The sequence below is a fragment of the Chiloscyllium punctatum genome, chromosome 8 (assembly GCF_047496795.1).
Source record: "Chiloscyllium punctatum isolate Juve2018m chromosome 8, sChiPun1.3, whole genome shotgun sequence".
NCBI lineage: Eukaryota > Metazoa > Chordata > Chondrichthyes > Orectolobiformes > Hemiscylliidae > Chiloscyllium > Chiloscyllium punctatum.
The window spans coordinates 74,237,016-74,252,868 of record NC_092746.1 but is presented as its reverse complement, the minus strand read 5'-3'; the positions used below and the strand labels follow the sequence as shown (position 1 = coordinate 74,252,868).

The window sequence follows — 15,853 nt, the reverse complement described above, 5'->3', positions numbered from 1 at the left end:
CAGTCAAACCCAAAAAGCAAAAAATAAATTTGAAGCATGTCAGCTATTTTTATGTTTCTTATGTTCACTGTTAACCGACTGTGTCTGTTCCCTGTCTTTGAGACTTTGAAAAATCAGGAGGTGTTGAATATTGTTAATGACTGTGCAAAACTCTAATTTGCCTGTGGTCCTTGTGACAGAAGTTGTCTTTCAGTGCTGTTAGTAACAACAAGTGTTGTGTTTTGATTAATATCTGTCCTTGTTCTAACTGACTCTCCCTGCCCTTTTGTATGTAATCTAATGTACAAAGGAAACATGAATAATATGACAACCTTTCAAGAACTGCCATTGCACTTTTTTTGCAAATGGACTAATTTCCTTTTTGAAGTAAAACCTGACTCCAGTATACTTGGTTCAAATTTGTTGAACCAACATGTCTAAATTTACTTTGTCATTTTACTCATTTGGAAGCAAACTTATCACTGAGTCAGAAAGCAGTTTATGTCCCACTCTAGAATCCGAATATGTTCTAGAGTGACCTTACATTCAATACTGGGGGAATGCTTCACTGCCAAGAGTTCTTCAACCAACACCGCCCAAAGGGTAGATTAACTAACAACTAATTGCTGTTTATGAGATCTTTCTGAAAACAAGATGTCACTGCCACTACCATCTACACATGCACTGAATTACTTTTTTTGAAAGGCACTCTGTGTAATACCTGTTTGAGACTTTTTGAGGCAATGTTTAATGTCTGTCTGCATCTACACTACATTGTACAATTAAAAAATCCACATAACTCACTCTCATTGACTTTTAATATTCCAATTTTTAAACAACTGATGAATCATCCTTAACATTTCTTAGTATCAAAGAACTTATTTTGGATTTGAACTGTTGAAGCTGTTTTGTTTGTCATTTTGAGCTTCAATTCATAATTGTTAGAAGAAATGAATTATCATACAAGGCATGCAATTTTTGAAACCTATTCCAGTCATTCTACATTTAGGTGGTAAAAACATAGATGAAGCCACTTCCTTACACATAATACTTTTAGTATGCTTTGGTTCCATTGTGTTAATATTTGGCTTAGTAAAAAATGTGTATTATTCTTTTTGTGCAAAGTTTAGATTTCAAGTTCATTACAAGTCCAAATCACAGTAACATTTGTAGTTCGTTGGCTTGTACAGTTGTTGTATAATGTTTGTATTTAACAACTGCTTCTCTCAAAATCCCTTCCAATGTTGGAGCCTCCAGGGTGGAGAGATAAATGGGACAGGATTGGGGCTGGGGAGAAGGTAGCCAAGAGTACAATAGGTGGATGGAGGTAAGGATGAAGGTGATAGGTTAGAGAGGAGGGTGGCGTGAATAGGAGGTAAGGGAGATTGGCAGGTAGGACAGGTCATGAGGATGGTGCTGAGGTAGAAGGTTGGAACTGGAGTAAGGTGGGTGGAGGGGAAATGAGGAAACTGGTGAAGTCCACATTGATGCCCTGGGGTTGAAGTGTTCCTAGGTGGAAGATGAGGCATTCTTCCTCCAGGTGTCGGGTGGTGAGGGACTGCCGGTGGAGGCAGCCCAGGACCTGCATGTTCTCGGCAGAGTGGGAGGGGGAGTTGAAATGTTGGGCCACGGGGCAGTGGGGTTGATTGGCGTGGGTGTCCGGGAGATGTTCCCGAAAACGCTCTGCCAGAAGCCATCCAGTCTCCCCAATCTCCCTGTGGCTACCTTCTCCCCAGCCCCACACCCCTCCCATTTATCTCTCCGCCCAGGAGGCTCCCTGTCTTCATTCCTGATTAAGGGCTTTTGCCCAAAACATCTATTTTCCTGTTCCTCGGATGCTCCTGACCTGCTGTGCTTTTCCAGTACCACTCTAATCTAGACTCCAATCTCCAGCATCTGCAGTCCTCAATTTCATCACTCGGGATGAAAGGATTTCTTCCATCTCTATCCCAGAAGACCTATCAAGATTCCTTAGACTGTGACCCCCTGGATCTGGACTCCAAAGTCATCAAGAACATCTGCAATTACCTTTTCTAGACCTATTAGAATTTTATAGTTTTGAGATTTATTGCATTCCCTCCATACCCAAAACATGGATAAGGAGACCAAAACTGCACAATATTCTGGTGTGGTCTCACCAAGGCCCTGTGCAAATGCAGCAAGACATCCTGCTGTTGGATTCAAATCCTCTCGCTATAAAGGTAGTCATATATTTGCCTCCTTCGCACCTGCTGCAGCGGCACGCATCTGGTGTACCATGACACCCAGGTCTCGTGAACTACCTCCTTTCCCAATCTGTAACCATTCAGAAGGATGAGAATGCCCTTTGCTATAAGTACTCTGGTTGCATTTTTTTAAAAATTCTCAACACATTCAGTAGCTAAATTTGGATCCTGTATACCTTGTTGGTGCTGGAAAAATATTTTTCCCTCATCCAGCATCATTAAAATAGATTATCAGAAAATCCTCTGATTGCTATTTTCACGGATTTTTCTTGCATCCAAATTCATTTCCACATTTCCTGCATTAAAATAGTGACTACATTTCAAAGGTACTGCATTGGTTGTTATAATCTTTGGGTTTACCTAAGGTGAAAGCCACTAGATGACAGGTTTTTGAAATAGTTAAAACTGAGCACGAGATTAATAGAACATAGAACATAGAACAATACAGCACAGAACAGGCCCTTCGGCCCACGATGTTGTGCCGAACTTCTATCCTAGATTAAGCACCCATCCATGTACCTATCCAAATGCCGCTTAAAGGTCGCCAATGAATCTGACTCTACCACTCCCTCGGGCAGCGCATTCCATGCCCCCACCACTCTCTGGGTAAAGAACCCACCCCTGACATCTCCCCTATACCTTCCACCCTTCACCTTAAATTTATGTCCCCTTGTAACACTCTGTTGTACCCGGGGAAAAAGTTTCTGACTGTCTACTCTATCTATCTATTCCTCTGATCATCTTATAAACCTCTATCAAGTCACCCCTCATCCTTCGCCGTTCCAACGAGAAAAGGCCGAGAACTCTCAACCTATCCTCGTACGACCTATTTTCCATTCCAGGCAACATCCTGGTAAATCTTCTCTGCACCCTCTCCAAAGCTTCCACATCTTTCCTAAAGTGAGGCGACCAGAACTGCACACAGTACTCCAAATGTGGCCTAACCAAAGTCCTGTACAGCTGCAACATCACCTCACGACTCTTGAATTCAATCCCTCTGCTAATGAACGATAATACTGTAAAATGCTTATTGAACATAGGAGAGGAAAGTAATACATTTGATAAACACTGATCAACTAGTTTGTGGACAGTTATAGTCTTTACTACACAATGTACATTCTGAAAACTGATTACATGGTGAATTCTATATGGTGTTCTCATCGTTGTTTCTCTGCAGCATTCAGCATGGAGACTTGCAGGCTAATGATTTCCATGTTAGATGTATCCTTGAAATACTAAAGTCTTCCACTAATGCAAAATGATACTGGTTTTAAAATATGAACAGTCATGTTTGCTGTGAGATTGACCAGTTTAATTTTCTAACATAAAGGAAGCTCTTCCATTACTTGATTGTTCTATGTGCAGAAAATGGCAATAACTTTGCTTCCTTATACACAGGAGGTTCACAGGCAATCACAGAATTCGCAAAGAAATTGGATGGGCACTTTAAATAAACTTTTAGGGCTACAGAGATAAAGCATTGGTATAGGACTGGCCACATTGCCTAACAGAGAGCCAGCATGGAGTCAGTGGCCCAGATGACCCGCTCCTGTGCTACAAAGAGCATCAGTGAACCTAAAGCCTAGGCATTTTCAATCAACCTGTTCAGACGTGTTATTGCACAATTCTGGAGCAGACAGAACTTGAGCCCAGGTTCCCTAACCCATGACATCACAAGTGGGCATCTTGAGAATAAGACACGTCCCACAGGCAAGAAATCCCAATGGATCAAATGAAATCTATCCAGCTTCTCCGACCAATAAGGTCACTGAACTGGGATGCCTTGCCCTTCCTGAACTTGCCAACCAATTAGATGCTGGCAGTCACTGAGCAGCAGTGTCCCAATGAGGGCTTGGCTTCCTATCTGAATGGTGCAGAAGGTGAGGACCTGTGAAAAGGTGAAGGATTTTTATGGGAGGTGACTACAGGGTTGGGGGTAGTGAAGAAGGTTGGGGGATGAAGAGTGGTCAGAGTTCTTCCCTTCCTTCCTCCACAGCCCCCAGCTGGATAGACCAGCCTGTTTTCCCAGTCAGGAAGGCAGCCACTGTCTTTGCCTATCAATAAAGGCAGGTTGAGGCCTTTATAATTGGCTGTTAATTGTTCGAGGCTTTCAGTGGTCATGGTTGGGAAGATCAACCAAGGATCATTTTGCCCAGCAAACATTAGATGAGGTGACAGGAAGTGGGTGGTTATCTCTCCGGCACAATCCTGTAAGATTTGCCCTTCCTGTTTGCTCTCCTGCCACTTCCAGGTGTGCAATATTCTACCCCCCAGAGGTGGCTCACATAAACAGAATATTAAAGCAAGGGAGTTATGAAGTTCCAGCTCCCAGTTCCTGCACAAATTCACTGGTCAGTATTAAATTCTATCAGCTGATTGTATGCAGTCTGTGTTCTGTTACATCTCCACTGTTTGCCACACTGCCTCTAAATTATTTTTAATGCATTGGAATGGTGGCTGGATTAAAATGTATCTTTGCCATTAAATCAGCAGCAAGTAAGAAACATGAGCCTTCAGATTCACAACTGCGTAAAGGTGGTGTGCAGCAGGCAAAGTAGTGTTCTTGGTGGATTTAGAGGGACTAGGAACTGCTTTTCTTCCACAGGGAGCTTGGTTTATTGGGGAGAGGAGGCTAAACTATTACATTGAGCTCAGATTGTGGCTGTCCAGGAAGCTGATGATCTGGTTGTCCATGAGAAAGAGGTTGGATTGGAACTGGCTTAATAAAGACCAAAGGAACAGAGCGAACAAGAGAACAGACAAAAGGTCATCTCACCAGAAGGCATCATAAGCAGGATACAGGAGAGATTAACTGAAGGCAAGTCAATGGTGAGACTGAGTGTGTCAAAGAACACCAAGGGCAGGCCAAGATTGATGGATGGAGGGTCGAGAATGATTATTGGCAAGTTGAATGTTAATGTGAGGGGAAGGGTACAGCGCTGATAAATAGTCAGCAAGATTGATAGTCACAACAGTCAGGACTGAGGGTATTGGAGTGAAGCTCCAAGGTGAATCAATGCGCAGGGTGATGGCTTGCAGCTTCAGGGTTCATTGTGGCAGCTATAGATTGAAAATTCTCTTTAGAAAAGCAGTGATGCTGCTGGCTTGCTAAAAGCTTTGCCCCTCTAGGTGTTGTTTAAGTAGGACGCTCACACCTTTGCCCAGGATGAGGTAACAGTGGAGTCAGCAAATTCGTACCTGACCCTCATCGCACAGCAAGCTGGGCTCCTCAATGGGCAACAGCAGTTGGCAAGTCACGATGAGATTGCATGTAGTCAGCAGTCCCCCTCATTTCTGGGCCTGTTGCTGGGACACTTGCTGCAACAAGATTTTGCCCCATGTTTCAAAAACAAATTGGAGGATATAAATGTTACCTGTACATTAACAAATTGAAGTTGTTTTGATAATTAGCTGAGAATGATTCTCAAAACTGTGTATTGACACCATCTGAAAACATAACCACAATTTGACTTGTGTGCCATGGTATAAAAGTCAAATTAAATTGACTTATTTCAAATGACTTATAATCTGGTGCAATCATTGCCAATGACTGGACAGTATAGCGCATAGTCATTTCATGGATCATTGGTTCCAACCAGTCTGTCTTGGTATTTACATTACGCACATCCCTCTGGCCATCTAACTTTGTCTGATTCTATTAACATATATATTAAAGTTCTTTTCTCATTCATATACTCAGTGCAGAGTAGACCTGACTCCAGTTTGGTTACACACTATACAACTTGTGCTTGGTAATGTTTTACTTTTTAATTTGCTACACACTGATTTTTCTTTTGCAGGTAACTTTGTCAAGTTGTTTCTATAAGCTTTGCATTCATTGATTAGTACTATATTCCAGTTGTTCAGTAGTAAATGATCACTGTCAAAGGTTTTATTCCTTAATGGTAATTGCTAGCGAGATATGTCCGGTACAATGGGTTTTCCAGAATTCAAAGAGCTGTGGACAGTTTTGAGTAACTGGCGGCAGAACTTTTCTACATTTGACCGAGACAGGAGTGGAACTGTAGAGCCCCAGGAACTACAACAAGCTATTGGTGCCATGGGTAAGTGATAGATTGATGCAGTATGTTAGTCTATTCTGAGGAAGGGTCACTGGACCTGAAATGTTGACTCTGATTTCTCTGCACAGATGCTGCTAGACCTGAGCTTTTCCAGCAGTTTGTGTTTGTTGTTGATTTAGTATTTTTTTTAAACTAACCTCCCCCAGACAATGCAGAAACGTAATGTGTTTGTCCCATGTGTGAGTGTCCCTTCAGGGCTTGAGTTAAGAAAAAAATTCAATGTTGACACTCCAGTGAAATACTGAAGGAGTGCTCCATCATCAGAAGTGCCACATTTTAGATGAGATGTTAAAATGTGGCCCTATTTTCCTACTCTGATGAAATAAAAGATTTGCTACTCTATTTCAGAGAAGAGTTATCTCCTGATCTATATTTAATATTCAATCAACAACACTTATTCAGAATAACTGGTATAACATGCCTGTATGTTAATTTGCCATGTGCATATATTGCAAAAATAAACATAGATTAGATTCCCTACAGTGTGGAAACAGGCCCTTCAGCCCAACCAGTCCACACCAAGAAACCCAACCCAGACCCATTTCCCTCTGACTAATGCACCTAACACATGGGCAATTTAGTATGGCCAATTCACCTGACCTGCACATCTTTGGACTGTGGGAGGAAACCCACGCAAACACTGGGAGAATGTGCAAACTCCACACGCCCAAGGTTGGAATTGAACCTGGGACCGTGGTGCTGTGAGGCAGCAGTGCTAACCACTGAGCCACTGTGCCACCCTAATACTTTCGTATCAATAGCTGATGGTCATGAAAATTTCTGTGCAAATCCAAATCTTAATCTTAGCATGACAGATTTAAAATAATTGTCATTGTACACAAACTTGGATCTAAATAGATCTTCATATTTCAGATGACCTTAAATCCAGCATGTTCACAACTAATTTGTAACCTTCTGTAGAGAAATTAATAACTGCTTCAATTTTGTAGTCTGCTTCCCTAACAGGAGGGAGGAAAATCTAAGAGTAATGACCCTCACTACTAAATGATGTACAAGTTGTAAATCTGGTTTACTAATATAGGCAAGAATATTCCCTTTAAAGACGTGTAATTTAAACATTAAACAATAAAGAAAATGTTGGTCTTGCTTTATTTAGAAACCAGAGCTTCATTTAAAAATGAAAATAGAAATTTTTCAAAAAGGAACTTTTTAAAATTGAAAATGTAAAAAAAACTGAAAATACCCAGGGATGACTGTCTGGCAGTATTGTTTATATATAGCAGAAAGCACCTTGGATCACAATCCTAACAGTACAGCTGCTTTAAAATATCCAAGAAATTGTAAATTGCTGGTATTTATAAAGTCTGTCCTATGTAGGCATAGATATAGCATGACATGTTTGCAGAATTTGTGTGTTTAAATCTTCCCTCCCCACAAGAATTCTAATCTCCAAAAAAACAATATTATCCAATTATTTTGTAACTTCAATGTTCATACCAAAAGGGATGGACCTAGTGGTATCGATCCAGAGACCCCAGTCATGATCTGGGGGAACCAGGTTCCAATCCCACTGTAGCAGATGGTGGAATTTTGTTTCAGTTTAAAGATCTGCAACTATCAGTGTAATGATCGTGAAACTGGTGTCAAATGTTGGAAAACCCATCTGGTTCACTAATTTCCTTTCAAGGAAAGACATCAACCATCCTTATCTGGTTTGACTTGCATGTGATTCCAGACCCACAGCGAAGTGGTTGATTCTTAACTGCTCTCTGGGCAATTCAGCTTGGCATTAAATGCCAAACCAGTGATATTCATGGGATGAGGACGAATATTAAAAAAAAGTTTTATTTTTTTCAGAGATGTATAAAGATTATGTAAGGTCTGAAATGTTTTCTATCCATTTCATTGACTAGGGTACAGACTGTCTCCTCAAAGTTTGAATGGAGTTGTAAAGCGATATAGCACCCATGGGAAGATCTCCTTTGATGATTATGTAGCCTGTTGTGTAAGACTCCGTGCTCTGACAGGTATGAATCTCCTCTGAGAATGGGATATGTTACAGCACGTTGAATACAGTATGTAGGAGATAACAGAACAGGAAAATGTGGAAAATACAGTAGTTGGTCTGGTAACATTTGTAAACTTATTTGGATGATGATCCTTATTTTGCAGATGCTGCAAGGGTTGTTGAGTATCATTTTCAATTAGTTTTGATTGCCAGCATTGGTATGACATACTTTGCCAATATCAAAATTGTTCAAACAAAATGTTTCCAAGCTGTTTTTTTTTGATTATATAAAATGTCATCAAGACTTAGATTTTCAAAAAGACAGAGAGACATTTTAACCTAGCATCTGTAACTTCCACTTGGTTTTAAACATTCCTGTTACTGCTGGCAATAGCAAATATTCACATCTAATTTGACTTTTAAAGATTTCATTTGCAAAGATAAAACTCTAAAGCAAAGCATAAAAATGCAAAATTGTATAAATTCAACTAAGATGACTTCTTTGTTCATGTTCAAGTTAGTTATTTGGAAATGTGATATGATCATTATTGGCAAGGCTGTTATTTAATGTCATGCCTAATTGATCTGGAGATGCTGGAATTGGTGATGTAATTACATCTGCAGTACAATTGGAGGAGGACTCCAATGATGACTCAGCAACAGTGAAGGAACAACAGTACAGTACCAGGTCAAAGGGTGTTTGACTTAGAAGTGATGTTCCCAAACATCTGTTGCAATTCTAGATGATAATAGCTTTGGGATGCGATGGTGTTGTCAAAGGTGCTTTGGTGAGTTGCTACAATGCATCTTGTATGTGATTATATATTGCTGCCACTGGTGTAAGGACTAAGAAACAAGGTGAGGTGCCAATTAAGCCAGTGGCTTTGTCCTGGATGGGCTCCAGAAAAGGTTCTTCTTTAACTGTGGCCGAACACTTTAACTCCCCCTCCCATTCCACCAAGGACATGCAAGTCCTAGGCTGCTTCCACAACCAAAGTCTAGCCACCTGATGTCTGGAGGAAGAAAACCTCATCTTCCACCTTGGAACCTTCCAATCACACAGGATCAATGTAGATTTCATCAGTTTCTTCACTTCCCCTCCTCATACCTTATCGCAGATCCAATCTTCCAACTCGACACTGTCCATCTTCCTTCCCATCTATCCACTCCACCTTCCTTTCCACCACCACCCCCATCTCCATCTATCTACCTGTCACATTGTCAGCTACCTTCCCCCAGCCTCACCCCCCTCCCATTTATCTCCTTGGGCCACTCCCTCATTTCTGATAAGCTTATGCTCGAAACATTGACTCTCCTGCTCCTCAGATGTTGCCTGATTTCCAGCACTGCACTTTTCAACTCTGATCTCCAACATTTGCTGTCCTCACTTTCGCCTTGTCCTGGATGGTGTCAAGCTTGAGTGTTGCATGATCAATGCTCATCCAGGCAAATGAACAACATTCCATCACACTCTGAACTCATGCCTTGAAGATGGAGAGGCTTTGGGGAGTTCGGAGAAGAGTAGCTCAATGAAGATTTTCAATCTGCTCTTGTTGGTAGAAAATTTTAATGGCATGTTTAGTTAAGTTACTGGTCTAGTTTGTTAGTGACTGGGTATTTAGCAATGGTAATAATGTGGCGCATCAAGCATCTCTCTTGTTGGACCTAGCACCTCTGTGGTGTAAATGTTACATCAACTTATTAGCCCAAACCTGAATGTTCCTGCCTGTGAGCTTAGACTGAGTTTTAGGTCTGTGCAGGGAATTATTTAGGTCTTGAGAGGTTGTTACAGACATTAATACTATGCCATCATCAGGAAATATCCCAACGTTTTTAGTCAGACAAAACTAGAGTATTCTGAACGTTGACCCATTCTGTTGACTGTACATCTTTTGCCAATTAAGACTGCAAAATAAAAAGTGAAACAGCATTTTATGCGAAGAGAAGAGAATGCTGAATTTAGCAAGTGGACTCTGTTTGTTTGGAAGAGGCATTGCTGTGGATGCATGCACCAGTTAGAAAATGATTGAATGTTCTTACTATGTACACACTTAATACATGTTTTAATTCAACCAGAGAGGTATTATCCATTCTGTTTCATTTATCAGAGTCTTGACTAACCAGTCAGCCTACCTGATTTAATTTAAACAAATTTAAAATTTATTCTCACCTCTCCTCTTGGATTCAGCTGTCTGGTGAGATCTGTAGCTGAGTGGTCCTGACAGAATTTTCTGTGCAGGGAATTATTTACATAGTCTGAGACTAAGATTCATGTCGCCATAAATCAAAGCAGGTTAGATCATGCTGTGCCATGCCCTTTTTATGCATCTATATTTGTACATTAGCCACAACATACAAATTTAAAGGTTCTAAAGTGCAAAATCAGTTTGTAACTTAACTATTTACGACCAACTGTTAGAATTTTCAGTTTTAATAAGATCACCTCATTCTTCCAATCTCTAGTGAATGCAGGCCAAGTCGATGCAATCTTTCCTCGTTTGACAAACGAGGGAATCCATCTGATGAACCTCTTTGTGTGCTGTAATTAGTTTCTACTCCTTAGATAATTACATTGTCATCTTTTTTTTAGGTTTGAGGCACCTTCATGGTTTCTTGATTTGTGAAACAAAGCTTCATAGTCAAAACTGTTTCGCAAAGGCATAGTCATTTGAAATAGTAGACAAAGAAATCTTATTGTATGTTATAAGTGAGCGTGGCAATGACCACTTTTTTTTTTGAAAGTTCTTTCGGAACTCGAATCCTCCTCTTCTCGTACATAATATTGCTTGGCTATACCCTAGTATAGCATTTTCATGGTATTCCGGATAGTCCTTAAAGGAGAGGTGATGGCCTAGTGGTAATACTATTAGCCTGTTAATTCTGGAGACCTGGATTTGAATTCTGCCATGGAAGATGGTGGAATTTGAATTCAATAAATCTGGAATAAAGTGTCTAATGATAACCACTGAACCACGGTCCATTATTGGGGAAAAACCTATCTAATTCACTAATGTCCTTTAGGGAAGGAAACTTCTGTCCTCACTTAGTTTGGGCCTACATGTGACTCCAGACCCACAACAATGTGGTTAATGCCAAACTAGCCTGTGTGCAATTAGAAATGGGTAATAAATGCTGGCCTAGCCAGTGACACCTACATCCCATGAATGAATAGTAGGGGTTCCATGCTTTTTTTTTTATTTTTCACAAAATAAAACCCTTTTAGTCTCTCTTAAAGTGAGGGCAGTAGGGTAGAGTGCAGAGGACATAAAACGCAATTTTAAGGGAGAGATCTCTTTAAATTTGGAAAGCTCTATTCAAGGCTTAGCAATCGTATACGCGAGCATGTACATTGCTAAATTACGTACATCATAAATCATGAATTTTTGTTACTGATTGTGTGTTCTGTGTATGTTGTTTCCTGCCAGAGGCCTTCAGAAGAAGAGATGCTTCCCAACAAGGAGTTGTTAATTTTGCATATGATGATGTGAGTACAAAAATTTGTATTTAGATTAAGATAACAATCCGGTGTTAAAATTAATGTAACTTGGGACTCTTGTTTGACTTCAATGCTATTTTCAGCTGGTTAAGGATTCTGCGATGTTTCTTGGGGACCCTTTACCCTCTACAAATGCAATTAATAAAAGGAGTTTTAGATGTGAGATGTATTGTATAATTATTTTCATTTATTTAAAGTTTATGGTTCAATATGCAATTATGCTCAATTTTTCAATGACTGTGTTTCAATGGAAAACAGCTTCCTTTTTAATTGCCATCTCAATCATGATTTAAATCTACATTTATACTTGCCAAACATGGAAAAGCAGGCAAACTGCAGTGTGACAGCTGTGCTGTCGAGCATATTTTCATTCATTCAGGCACCATCTCCTGTTTTGTCTATCTTATCAAGGAAGAAACTGCTTCAGCCTCAGCTGCCACATGTTGCCTATCCTATATCTGATACTCCCTCTATTTCGTTTAGTGGTTACTAATTAACTGCCCTCCCCATTAAACCTGCTGAATAGTTAAGAACCCAACTACTTAATGGCACGGTGGTTCAGTGGTTAGCACTGCTGCCTCACATCGCCAGGGATGTGGGTTCAATTCCAACCTTGGGCGACTGTCTGTGTGCAGTTTGCGCATTCTCCGCATGTCAGCGTAGGTTTCCTGTAGGTCCTCCAGTTTCCTCCCACAGTCCAAAGATGTGCAAGTTGGGTGAATGACCATGCTAAATTGCCCATATTGTTCAGGGATATGTAGGTCAGCTGCATTAGTCAAGGGAAATGTAGAGTAATGGGATAGGGGAAAGGGTCTGGGTGGGATACTGTTTGCAGTGGACTTTTTGGGCCAAATGGGCCAATTGTAGAGATTCTATGATAGTTCATAACTGGCATTTGTGGAGGCTGGCACCCCTGAGAGACTCAATCACATGTTGCAGTTAATAATTCCTCCTGAAATATTCTAACAAGTCAATGACTACTTAGGATAAGAATAACTGGCTTTGATGGAGTCTCCCATAAGTTGCAAATGAAATTGAGGAATCCTTTTTTAATGCATAAATGTGATAAAAGATGTTTTCTAAACTATAAATATGAACAGAATATTTAGTGGACAATATTGAAATGTTATCCTACTTGAAAATGTTTGGAGACATTCATGGTAAAACTAATATCTAGATTTGCCATTTCACCAACATCAGTATTTTCTCCTCTTGGAGTATGATAAACTAGTGTAATTCTGCCCTTGGTGGTTTTGGGTAAATTCCAACCTTCAGCAGAGACACTCGTTCATGAGGTTGTCTTTCACAATGACTAGTTTAAAACTTACTCTGTGAAAAATGTATATAAGGAACAAATGCAAATTCAAAGTTGAATCTTGAAACTGCTAAACTATCTGATCTTCACCTAAGCAAGTGGAGCAACGCAATCAGCCATGATTTTGGTTCCTGCTTGGCCTTTGCTTTGATCTCCTATGATTGCCTAGACTACCACCATCTGCTGTCAAGCCTTATAAATCATTAAGTAAGGTCCTGAAAGGCAACACAACATGAGTTAACCATAGAAGGAAAGATTTGTAGTTGTTTAATTTTATTTGATTTGCAATTGAGAAAGTTAATAAACATTTTACAATTTCTTTTTCAGTTCATCATGTGCACCATGACTATTTAACTGAAGCAGGATTGAAAAGAAAACTGTAGTTTCCAAAAGAACTTAACCTCTTTTTGAGTGCCCAGTCTAATAACCAGCTGCAAAGTTATGCAATGTTATACAATATATATGTAAAGAGAAGTGCATGATCTGGAATGAGAGTTTTTGGCTGATTATATAATGCTGCACTATACTGCTGTGAAATCAGTTAATTTTTTTTAGTAATGATGGACATTGATTTTTGTACTGACTTCTGCCAAATAATGCTTGGTTTGACATTGAACATTTTGCAAGCTTATGAGCACAAAAGATGTAGCTTCCCTAATGAAGGTTTTGAATTCAAATATATATATTGTACAAACCCAATTGTTGCACGTGTTTGGTCTACATTTGGTCTACAGTTGAAGAATGCATAATATCATTAGAATTCATCATAAAACAAAAGACATCCTGTTTTGCCAGATAACACTTAAATTAGGAAGATCATTGATGTAAGTGTGGACATTTTAAATGCCTCACCTGGTACTTACTTGACTCTGGTTATCTGGCAATAAGTCAGACGATTTTAGGTTTGAGCATCCTCCTCTTCCAGAGCAGATTAAAGTTTCGGGCTAGATAACAGTATCAAGGAATGGCTGTATTGTCAGATGTTATCTTTCAGCTGTGATTTTTAATGGAGATATTTGAGCTAAAAATTTGAATTGTGCCACAAATCAGTTTCTGCTGCAGAAATCTAAGGAAGCGTGGAGGAAGAATCACCTAAAATAGATCTCAACTTTAAAAAGCCAAAAGAACTGTGGATGCTGTAAATTAAACCAAAACAAAAATTGCGAGAAAAGTTCTAGCATCTGTGGAGAGAAATCAGAGTTAATGTTTTGGGTCAAGTGACCCTTTCTCAGAAGTCTGATCTCTAATCTAGTTGCAGTCACTCGTGTGGCTGTTAAATTCAGGGAGGGAAGGGTGTAAATGATATGTTCATCTAATATAAAAAAAAACAGCTGAAGTAAAAAAAAAACTTTTCAACTTCGCTTTCAAGCAGCATTTTCATTTTCTCCCTTTTAGGAACCACTGCTTTGGTTACTGAGGACCTGAATAAACTAAATTTAAAAATTGCTTTTGTATCTTGGACACTTCAGTGTAAAAACAGTGCAAAGTCCCTTTTTAAAAATTTGCTAACATTACATGATTTAGGCTTCCCACAGTCTTGAGGAACCCATGTTGATAAGTAGAACTTGAGAGGAAATTGTTCTGCAGCCTCCAAACATCTCTTAATATCAGAGTTGGATTGTAATTTGCTACTCCCCAATTTTGAGAATGTCCAATGGCAAGAATGACCTGCCAGTGTAAAACTGCTGCGCCAGATGCTTTGTTTGGTCCTTCCAAGCGGATTCAGCAATTTAGTGATAACATGACAATAAACTGGTAACTCTCTTTCTCTATTTTAAGATATTAAAATTCAGTACAGAGGAAACCTCGATTTTTCAGAGGACATAGGTGGGGAGTACTTCATTCAGTTAATCAAAGTCTGCATAATTAAATGCTGGACAACATTGTTTAGCCAAGCATTGGGACCTTGTGATCTTGCTGGATAATCAAGGTTCCTCTGTACTTTGGCCAAAAGGTTAATAAGGTTGCTGTGTGGGGGACTGTTATGCCCATCACCTGAAGAATAGGTGTTTATGGCTCTAATTAAGCTTCAATAGTAATTATGATGATTACATAACATGTGAAATAGGACAGACGTTGAACAAATCTAAATTTAAAAATTGAGCATCCACAAGATGCTGCATTGTATTCCAACTCAATCTGCAACCTTGCATATCCACAGTCTACTGTAGTCATCAAACCAGGAGATTCACTCTGGTTCAATTAACAGTTCAGAACACCAGGATCAGCAACAAAAGTAAGTATCAACCTGGTGAAGTTACAACACAACTACTTGCATGCTAAATAGCTAGTGACAGACAGAGCTAAGAGCTTTCACAACCAACAGATCAGATCTAAGTTCCACAGTGAAGGGTGTCAAACAGTTGGGCAACTTGTATGTTCTTATTCTCATCCTATTGATTGGGAGAGCTGAATACATCAGTGCTAAGGATAAGGCTAAAGGATTTGCAATAACCTTCACTGTTGAATGGATGATTCATCTCAACCTTCTCCAGTAGTCACTAGTGGCACAATTATATTCGCATGATACAAACAGCAAAGGCAGTTGACTGTAATTATCAAATGATAGAAGGTTCTAAAGACTGGTCAACTTACAGATACCACCCTCTTAACATTGACTTTACGCATGGATACAGTTTGATTCCAGTATGGAATCCCAAGCTTCTATGATGTAATAGTTGTAAAGAATGTAAACAAAATTCTGCAGTGATTATTCTATATTCCAAAACTGATTCTGTTACTTCTGCAGAAGCAGAAATAAATATCTAGAGGAAATCTAAGAGATGA

The 15,853-nt window shown here is 39.6% G+C and overlaps 1 protein-coding gene across 1 annotated transcript in view; it reads left to right on the top strand.

The window, feature by feature from the left end:
- LOC140480654 (sorcin-like) overlaps positions 1-13,765 on the top strand; it is a 53,617-nt gene extending 39,852 nt beyond the window's left edge. The window contains exons 4-8 of the mRNA XM_072575811.1: positions 3,382-3,425; positions 6,121-6,268; positions 8,161-8,274; positions 11,681-11,739; positions 13,394-13,765. Of these exons, the coding sequence (XP_072431912.1) occupies positions 3,382-3,425; positions 6,121-6,268; positions 8,161-8,274; positions 11,681-11,739; positions 13,394-13,420 (392 nt within the window). The 3' untranslated portion in view covers positions 13,421-13,765. The remainder of the gene's footprint in view (positions 1-3,381; positions 3,426-6,120; positions 6,269-8,160; positions 8,275-11,680; positions 11,740-13,393) is intronic.
- The last annotated feature ends 2,088 nt before the right edge of the window (positions 13,766-15,853 follow it).